The sequence below is a fragment of the Salvia miltiorrhiza genome, chromosome 2 (assembly GCF_028751815.1).
Source record: "Salvia miltiorrhiza cultivar Shanhuang (shh) chromosome 2, IMPLAD_Smil_shh, whole genome shotgun sequence".
NCBI lineage: Eukaryota > Viridiplantae > Streptophyta > Magnoliopsida > Lamiales > Lamiaceae > Salvia > Salvia miltiorrhiza.
Window position 1 is genome coordinate 41405672 of NC_080388.1, and position 10580 is coordinate 41416251.

Below are 10580 nucleotides of genomic sequence, written 5' to 3' on the forward strand. Positions count from 1 at the left end.
CTATGCACATTAATTGTGAATACTTTCTCATTCCATAAAAAATGTAGTGTAGTTTAGTTGTGATAAATGGTTGAGAGACGCGTATACAGTAGAGAAATGAATCCTCTGAAATTGAGTAGAGATAGGGACTCACCAAAAATTGTGTTAAATGATTGAATGTTTTGTAAATATTGAGTGCGAATGATAATTAAAATATAAAATGTCAATTTTCAATCATTTGATCATAAAGATCTACGGTAGATACATCATCTTGATAGATGAATGCAGAGTTATAGAGAATTTTTTAGGACAATAACTTAGACTGATTTGAAAACTAGGGCCAAAATTCTCTGGCTTGTAAAAGTATGACACCAATTAATAAATGCATGAATAAGTAATGCACCTACAGGACAATTCTTGGCCCATTTTAATTATTTTTCTACTTTTCTAAGCCCAAAAATTTAGTTTTTGGCCCATTTTAGTGTTGAGTAAGTCTGAAACTCGCAAAATGGGTCGATAACTATCACGAGGGTTCCTTATCTCACTACAAAAAAACGCACGATTACTGACGGCAATTTGCCGTCAGTAATAAGACACGGCCGCCGGTGATAAAGGTTACCGGCGGCGTTACCGGCGACAACTCGCCGTCGCTAACCGGCTCGTCGGTAACGCCATTACCGACGGCGATCGGCCGCCGCCGGCAATTAACGGCGGCGAAGCCGTCAGCATTTCCGCCGTTAAATACCGCCGTTGAACGGCGGAGAGTTGCCGGAAAATTACCGACGGCAAATGCCGTCGGTAATTAGCGGCGGCGAGATCACCGTCCGTAATTTTCACCGGACGGTGGTGGCGCACACGCCGGAGTTGTTCAAGGTATTACCGAGGGCAAAATGCCGTCGGTAATTACCGATGGCATTTGCCCTCGGTAATATTTTTTAATTTATTTATTTTATTTTATTTTATTTATTTATTTATTTGATTTATTTATTTTATTTTATTGTATATCCACAATTTATTTCGGTATTTATACAGTATTGCATAATTTAGACGAACTTCCCAGTCGGTCACCCATCTTAGTTGTGCTCTAAGTCAAGCACGCTTAACCTTGAAGTTCTTTTCGAATGGTCACCAGTACAGAACACTCGTATTATTGATATATATATATAGTATCTATTAATTCATTTAAAGTCTACTTCAATATACAATATCATATATATTCATAACCTTAGAATATATCGAGATGATATACAAAAAATATTGTTAATTACGGATTGGGCTCGTTTCCGTTCTTATTTTTATGTCGGAAAAATATTTATTAATTAATTTATTATTAATTTTTGATTTTTTTTTTATCAATCTAGTTTATACACCATTCATAACCTTAGTGTTGATTGATGAGTGAATCACTAATCAAATTAACATTATTAAGTTATAATTATAAGTTTCTCACTAACAATTTTGAATGCTTAGCAATAATATTAGAGTAGTGATGATTGATGAGTGAATCACTAATCAAATTAACATTCTTAAGTTATAATTATAAGATTCTTACTAAGAATCTTAAATTCTTAAGTAATATCTTACATTAGTGATGAGTGATGTGTGAATCACTAATCAAATTAACATTATTAAGTTATAATTATAAGTTTCTTACTAATAATCTTCAATGCTTAGTAATAATATTAGATTAGTGATGATTGATGAGTGAATCACTAATCAAATTAACATTCTTAAATTATAATTATAAGATTCTTACTAAGAATCTTGAATTCTTAGTAATAATCTTGGATTAGTGATGATTGATGAGTGAATCACTAATCAAATTAGCATTCTTAAGTTATAATTATAAGATTCTTACTAAGAATCTTGAATTCTTAGTAATAATCTTGGATTAGTGATGATTGATGAGTGAATCACTAATCAAATTAGCATTCTTAAGTTATAATTATAAGTTTCTTACTAAGAATCTTGAATTCTTAGTAATAATCTTGGATTAGTGATGATTGATGAGTGAATCACTAATCAAATTAACATTCTTAAGTTATAATTATAAGATTCTTACTAAGAATCTTGAATTCTTAGTAATAATCTTGGATTGGTGATGATTGATGAGTGAATCACTAATCAAATTAACATTCTTAAGTTATAATTATAAGATTCTTACTAAGAATCTTGAATTCTTAGTAATAATCTTGGATTGGTGATGATTGATGAGTGAATCACTAATCAAATTAACATTCTTAAGTTATAATTATAAGATTCTTACTAAGAATCTTGAATTCTTAGTAATAATCTTGGATTGGTGATGATTGATGAGTGAATCACTAATCAAATTAACATTCTTAAGTTATAATTATAAGATTCTTACTAAGAATCTTGAATTCTTAGTAATAATCTTGGATTGGTGATGATTGATGAGTGAATCACTAATCAAATTAACATTCTTAAGTTATAATTATAAGATTCTTACTAAGAATCTTGAATTCTTAGTAATAATCTTGGATTGGTGATGATTGATGAGTGAATCACTAATCAAATTAACATTCTTAAGTTATAATTATAAGATTCTTACTAAGAATCTTGAATTCTTAGTAATAATCTTGGATTGGTGATGATTGATGAGTGAATCACTAATCAAATTAACATTCTTAAGTTATAATTATAAGTTTCTTACTAAGAATCTTGAATTCTTAGTAATAATCTTGGATTAGTGATGATTGATGAGTGAATCACTAATCAAATTAACATTCTTAAGTTATAATTATAAGATTCTTACTAAGAATCTTGAATTCTTAGTAATAATCTTGGATTGGTGATGATTGATGAGTGAATCACTAATCAAATTAACATTCTTAAGTTATAATTATAAGTTTCTTACTAAGAATCTTGAATTCTTAGTAATAATCAATGTTTAAATTTTCACTTGTATTTCAATATATATTTGATTTTAATGTTTTTGTATTTTTATCTTTGATCAATTTATTAGATGATAAATGAAAAAAAAAATAAAAAATTTAAAAAAAATTAAAAAAATTAAAAAAAATAAAATTAATTACCGACGGCATTTGCCGTCGGTAATTAGCGGCGGAAAAATGCCGTTGGTAATTTTGGCCGGACGGCGGTGGTGCTATCGCCGGATGTCACCGGCGGTGGTGATTAGCGGCGGCCGGTTGCCGCCGGTAAATACCGACGGCAATTGCCGTCGGTAATAAATAATATATATTTATATTAATATATATTTAAATTAGCGACGGCGTAACCGCCGCTAATTAGCAGCGGCCCGTTTTGCCGTCGGTAATGCGCCGGTAATAGTCAAAAGGCGGGTCGCCTTTCTTGCCGCCGTCGTGCCGTCGGTAATTGCCGGCGGCGGCGCCGCCGTCGGTTGTTTTCGTCGCTATTTACGCGTTTTTTTGTAGTGTCTATTATTTAGTGTCATTTACAAGCTCGATTTTCCCCCCTAATTTTCAAATCAATTTAAGTTATTGTCGTAAAAACCTATTTAACTTGATGAATGCAACACATGAGTTCGAATTTTCAAGGAAGCGAATTTTTTTTTTCTCATTTTTTACGAATGTAGTTAATTTCATGACAAGTATACGTCAGTGCAATATTTTGAGTTTTCGATTTAAATTATGGATTTTATGATATAACCAACCCGTATGTATGTATGGGCTAAAATAAATACACTTCTTAAAAATAAAATATGAACCATTTCCAGCCCTTAAATTATTAAGATCTACGGTTGAGTCATCGCCTAGTTGAATGAATTCATGGCCCCGAGTTCGAATCTCATATGCAGCAAAAAAATTATTTTTCGCGATTCATAAACACAGCGAATTCATACGTGTTCTACATAGAATTCATATATTTTAGCTAGTTCGTATTTTATATGTTAAGAAGCGTTTATAACCTAGCCCTCCATATATATATATATATATGACTTTTTTTACAAAGAGATGCATTAGATTGATATGTAAAACTCAGTGTGGATTATGACTGTTTGATGGTCGCACATACTGTAAATATATAAAAGAAATTGGATCATCCTCAACTCGCAGAGAAATTAATAAATGATGAGAAAGAGAAGCACAGATGAAAAAGGAACAAACATGATAGCAATAACTATTTACAGAGGAAGACAGCTACTGCTATATGTTCTTGTGACTGAAAGATTTATTTTTCCTTTTCTTTTTGGGTAAAGTTTCAATCCATTTTGAAAGAAAATACTCCATATAAGCTTTTAAATAGAAAATTCGAAGTTATAAGTAGCTACTAGCTAGATAGTTATATAAATTCAATCAATTCCTCTATGTTTGCTGTCTCACCCAAAATCTTAAGACCATATCAACTGGCACTATATATATATATATCTCTATAATATCATTGAATAAGATCATATAAATTATAGATATCTAAATTATTATAATAAATAATTTTGAGTGACTGTATCAGAAAGCACTGAATCTGCTCAGTGCGTAACCAACGGTATTAACCGCATTAATTCCTATAAAAAAAATATAAAAATTATTATCACCTTATTCTTGATATGTTGCAAATTAAAACGTACTTGAAATTATATTATACTGTCATTTGGGGGACACATTATTTTTCACAAAAACTTCAATAAATACAATTGGGACGAGGGAGTAATACTCAAATAAAAACTAGAAATTAAAGCCTTAATTTACAATTAATGTGCCCAACTAACAAGCAAAATTAAGGAGTAAAAGATAAAGAAAAAGAAAAAGAGAACTCGGTTTACTAAATGAGATCCACAAAAATGACAATTCATCTGATATTACAATATATATATAGTTAAAAGCTTGAAATAGGAAATAGAAATATAGAATACAACTTTAAAATAGAGAATCTCGTATGTCGTCTACTACCATGAATTTTACATCATGAAAAAGTGGACATAAGAAACTGAGACGGTCAACTAGTTGTTCCCTTCTCTTCAATTCCTCAGTTCCTCTAAATCTGCAGAAAAATCACTCAAATTACTGCTCTTCGAAAACACTATAATGCAATGAAGGGAAACAAAAAATATCCCAAAACATTCAAGAAAAGTAAGCATACTGAAAATTAAACACACCAGATCCTCTATTTGAAAAAAAAAATACATATAATTGTAAGAAAGGAATTACCAAGTGAATGGTGGTGTGGTGTGGTGGGTGAGGTAGTAGAAAGCAGCATGTTGGAGGGGCTGCCGAGTTACGCCCCATTCGTCGGTGGGAACCGGCTGCCCCGACGACTGTATCAACACGACGTCGTTTCCAAATGCTTCCCTAACATTGAAAGGCTCTCCTCTTGCAACATCAAAACATACATCGTTGATAAAAACCGTCGACTTTGGGGGCGTCGGTTCCACTAAACCTGGGCCTGAAGATGAGGATTCCACGTCACTCTTGACTCTTGTTTGTCTTAGTTAATTAGTAAGAGATCTTTTGTCATAGTGCACGAGTTGTGAGAGACAATTGGCATGAATTATGGGATGAATTCTAAAGAATTTCGTTTTTTTTTTTTCTAGAGATATGATGTAGATTTGATGCCAATACAGGATGTTTGGGAAATTAAGAAACGTTAGTAGACACATAAATGTGATTCGGGAATTATATTTGTTTTATGTTTAGCTTATCTCGTGGATTCCACCATTCTCATATTTACTTAATAAAAAACGCTGAAGTTGGTTTGTGTCGCCATAAGGCTATTTAATGAGTAACTATAGCATCTATAAGATTGATATTTTCTATGTTTATCTCGTGAATTACACTAAATGTAGGTTTCTAGCTCGTTATACACAAGCAAATAACTAGCATGTCTATAAGATGGAGAAAAGTTTGGAAGCACATCCATATATGGACAGCTTCTTTTGATGATATGATGGAAGGAATGTTGAAAGGCACACAATTCATTTCAGAAATTCTCATTAGGAAATACACTAAAGTTTGTCTATGTGTATTCAGACGCGGCTAGGTGTAGCATCTACGAGAGACTAAAACCCTATTCTTGAAACCGAATTCTAAAATTCACACAATTTAGGGCAAAAAATACCTTGAGGAATTTGATTAGTTGGGGATAGAGAAGCGAGATCCGGCGCAGCGTAGCCAATCTGATGCTGCGGGAGTTTGGCCTTCTGATCATCATCTTCACCTTTGCTCGAACGGCCATGATTCGTGGGCACCAGATCACCAAGCGAAACATCGGAGCAAGTTTGAGACAAATCAGGAAAGCAAATTCCATGAGTTAAAGCAGCACAACTCTCCTGCCCAGAAAACAGCAAGGGCTCAGCCAAAAACGGCTGATTCACCGACGTCGTCGGAGAATTCAGCAGATCAATCAAAGTGGAGGAGGTGAGAGAGGGGGGTTTTTCGTTGGAATTGCAGCGGCTAGGAGAGGACTTATCAGAAGAGGACGACGAAGAAGCTTGAGCAGCAGTGACCGGCGTTCTAGGCTTGGTGGTTTGGATGTTGCGCAGCTTGTGTTTGCTCCTTGATTTCCTGTTTTGGAACCAGTAGAAAACATTAGCGTCGCCGACATGGCCGAATTCTTGGAGCTGAGCCCTAATTCTTCTGATCTCATCTCGGGGAGGGTTCACCGTCCCCGAGTTGAAGATGCCTTCCAGAATTCGGATTTGCTCCGGCCGAGGGTTCCACCGCGGCTTCGGCTCCGGGCTTCTCTCCTCATCTGCTCATCGCAATTTCAAATGGAATTTATCAATAATTCACATTAATAGTTGATTTTTTTTTCTCGACCTAATTTATGAGAAAAAGTAAATATATATACATATATATACCTTGTGTGTATAGATCTCTGGGTAAATGATCATGGTGCCATGGAGTAGGGCTAGTGTTGGAAGTGGACTTGGATTTGAACAAGCTAGGCCAGTGTCTGTTTGAAGAAGACATGATGATTGATAGATAGTAGCTACTTATGTAAATGGAGGCTTTTCACTCTTAGCTACGAGAAAAGGGAATGAAAAAAGACAAAAGTTTTGCAATAGAAAGGGTGCAGAGAAGATGCATATAATATATGCATTGCAACGTAGAAATTCTACTCTATTGCAACTCCCTCAGATGACAAGAAGATGCACGTGTTTGGCAGAACTCAACTTCAGAGAGAGGGAGAGTTTATGATGAGTTTGTCTAAACATTTTCCGATTTATAATTTTATTGTTTGTGCAATTTCCGATGGGAGGGGATTCAATTAAGGTTTTTTTATTGTAAATAAATAATGAGGAAGAGAGGTCATGAGATGACACAAAATAAATATAATTGTTTTTTTTGGGTCAAGAAAAACAAATTGAAGAGGTTGTTGCAAGGAATAATAAATGGTGGGGGTTGAGATTCAAGAAGGTGGCACGTAGGGTTTCTGGGAAGCGGTGGGATAGAGAGCACCCATTTTACTTTTCTCATATTTCTGGTTAATTGTCCTTATATTTTGTACTTATATTTTGTACATCTAAAAAAGTGTTAATAATGAAAACTTTCCATTTTTAACTTGCAAAGAACAAACAAAAAGTACCCACGTTTGACAAATCTATCCTTAATGAAAATAAATAAAAGTAAATTAAGAAGAAATGAAAAAATTTAATTAGTAGTGTGGCAGCGCCTCTCCTCCGACGCTCTCAGCCCCTTCGCGCAGCGCGCCACCATTTTCTCGAGAGCGATGCCTTCGTCATGCAGCGTGGATCTCTCTGTTTTGCTCAAAATTTTATAAAAATTTTCATATTTTTAAAATTAAAACGAAAAAAAAAAGTCGAAAACTATTGACAAGCCTTTGCATTTTTTGAATCAAATCAATATACGAGTTTGGATAACTTATTAAAACGATAAAATTAGTGCCAATTAGTTACTAATGTAGAGGTAAATTAAATGACGACTACGTAGGTTAGTATAACTTATCCACATATAATTGATAAAAGGAACAACAGCTATGAACCCAGTTTTTAACAACTACAAAATAGAAAATAAATACGAATTTTGACAATATAAAGTTTCTTTTGTTGACATTATATTAAATATTAATTCATGCAATTACATTATATACATGGAATAAAAAACATAACTTAACCTAGATACAGAGTAATTAGATTAAATGGGTTTCGGCATTAATGAGGCCATACGAAATCTTTTTTCTTAAATGCAATTAATACAGATTTAATGATTTGAGATTGAATACGATGAATTCGCCTACTTCGTCAAACCTTAACTTTTAATGTTTTAGTTCTTGGTATTGAAAGAATTGATGACGCCTTCTGACTCCTGAAAAAATGCATTATTTAAGGCAAATTTGGTTGTGGAAAGTTGGAAGGGCGTACTACATTTGACTATAATTTACTCTCACCGTTCTCAGACGAGATCTATTGTCTTACAATTTTATGTGTACCTCTATATTCTATTTTTATATTTTTTTTATTTTAAAAATATTCTTTATAAAAATAAAAGTTAATAATACTATGAATTATATTTAATTTTTATTTAAAAAAAATAAATTTTTTTATAAAAAGTATATACCATAACTTGGAATTTATCAACCTATTATTAACTAATAAAAATAAAATTAAATGATAAAAAATAATTATATGCCCTAATTTGATGGAATAAACCATAGTTAATAATAGGGGTTTTGGCATATAAAATCACGAACTGTTTAAAATTTACAATTTTAACGGGACTTTTGAAGTATGGCGAATTAAATCACTGTCTTTTTAATTTTTGCAATTCTGTCCCCCTAATTTTTTTTTGATCGGCAGATTGTTGAGTTGGCATTTACGTGGATTAATTCGCCACATAATATTCATATTACGATGTCGTTTTCTACAAAATTGCTGAATATTGGAAATTATGGTGCAAATACAGGATACGACCCTATTGAAAAATTAATGAAATATCATTGTCCTTGTTTTGATGATACCAAAACCCTTAATTTTTCCTTCACTAGAGTAGATCTTTTTTAACTCAAGTGTTAAAGTTCAGTTTACTAGTTAGACTGAAGACCGCTGGACGGAAGATCGAAGAACTGAAGACGCTTGACTGAAGATTGGAACTAAAAAGACTGAAGACAAATTATTGAATTATTTGAAGGATGAAATTTGACTGAATACTTGTGCTGGCCACGTGGAAAAAGCGGACTGATACTTGAATCAAGTATCAGTAGACATTCTTCCTTGGGTTGAAGACTTAAGTTTAAAACAAGCCACGTATTCAAGCCAAGTACAACTGCATTAAATGCAGTTGATACGAGGATCATCCTCGCCTGAACATAGTTTCCTATTTTGTGCTACCTTTTCAGAAGCACCATGCTCCTACTGCAATTGACACCCAATCCTCAACCAATTAGGAGCCTTGAAGATTGAAGCCTCAGCCAAAGATTCAAATTTATCTTACAACGGCAGAAATCTTGAAGACCGTCTCACCAACGGATCTATTCAAAACTTCGCCTATAAATAGAGCTCGAGGATCACCTTCAATCTTCACCGATTCAAATACTCAAGCTGAAGCTCTGCCAAATTTGCGACTCAGCCTATTCACTGCTTTCCAAAGTTTGAATCGAAGAAGAGAATATCCAAAGCCCAAATCAGTTCACTGATTATCTAAATTCTCTCATCATCTTAGGCAATTTCATTGTAAACCCTTAGCCTAAGTTTCGATTACTGAGAGCCTGTTTTCAGTAATCTAGTTGGTATTCAAACCCCTTTTCAAAAGAGCGAAGAAAGAGTTTGAGAGAGAGAGTTCTAGATTGTTGTTTGAACTCAAGAGTTCTTGGCCCCTGCAAGCAAGACGTGTGTTGTATTTGCAACTGCGAGCTAAGAAAGAGATGAGAAGTCCAATCCAGTGTATTGGCACTGAAACCTTGTTGTTTCTGTTTAAGGTTTGCTGTGCACCCGTAATCACAAGCCTATAGTGTTTGTCAGTTTGATCAGCTGGCCGTGGACGTAGGAACTCATTTTTCGAACCATATAAAAATTGTTGTGTTGTTTATCACTTTTAGTTATTTCCTTTCTTAAGCTGTGTTCAAACTCCTTATCTAACTGAAACTGGTTAATTGAAACAGAGAAACCTAAAAATTGACAAAGTGTTAATCACAAAGGATATTTCTGAAAGTTTATTTTTTCGCTGCTGGTGTTATCAGTCTAACTGACAAATCTGTGGATAGTCAGTAAGATTTATAACACTTATCCGATTTCAAATTCTAGACTGAAACCTTACATGGATTATCAGTTTATCGATCCGTTCGTAAACTGAAATCAAGTACTGAAACTATTTCAGTATCAGTCTAAAGCCCTTCCTTAACTGAAATCTCTTTGACTGTTGTCTTCAGTCTATACTTTTTCAGTACAGTTGATATTCACTTCAGTTTTGAAAAAGAATTTCGAAAAATAGCCTACTGCTGTATTCCCTCCCCCCCCTCCCATACACCAGTTCAGTGACCCTCCAGGACCCAACAGACCCTTTTATAATTTGGGTAAATTTTTAATTGAAATTGTATGAAACGGCGTCGTTTAAGCCTCACAAAAACGACGTCATGTTTACTAATCCAGGTAAGCTCCAATTCAACATTCGGACGATCGAAAAAAAATTGGAGGGACGGAATTGCAA

The 10580-nt window shown here is 33.7% G+C and overlaps 1 protein-coding gene across 1 annotated transcript; it reads right to left on the reverse strand.

The window, feature by feature from the left end:
• Window positions 1-5122: 5122 nt before the first annotated feature.
• On the reverse strand, window positions 5123-6887 carry LOC131008474 (WUSCHEL-related homeobox 9-like). Its single transcript, XM_057935349.1, has 3 exons — window positions 6776-6887; window positions 6034-6669; window positions 5123-5361 (listed from the first exon to the last, which is right to left on the reverse strand). Exons 1-3 carry the CDS (start codon window positions 6885-6887, stop codon window positions 5123-5125), a joined length of 987 nt encoding a protein of 328 aa, XP_057791332.1.
• Between the last annotated feature and the right edge of the window lie 3693 nt (window positions 6888-10580).

Bases quoted from the DNA above. Each gene is read 5' to 3' on its own strand.
- LOC131008474 (XM_057935349.1), bottom strand. From the start codon at position 6,887: ATGTCTTCTTCAAACAGACACTGGCCTAGCTTGTTCAAATCCAAGTCC. The intron at 6,670-6,775 runs GTATATATATGT...AATTGCGATGAG, and splicing joins CAGAGATCTATACACACAAG to CAGATGAGGAGAGAAGCCCG. The intron at 5,362-6,033 runs GTATTTTTTGCC...CCTCATCTTCAG, and splicing joins AACTAATCAAATTCCTCAAG to GCCCAGGTTTAGTGGAACCG.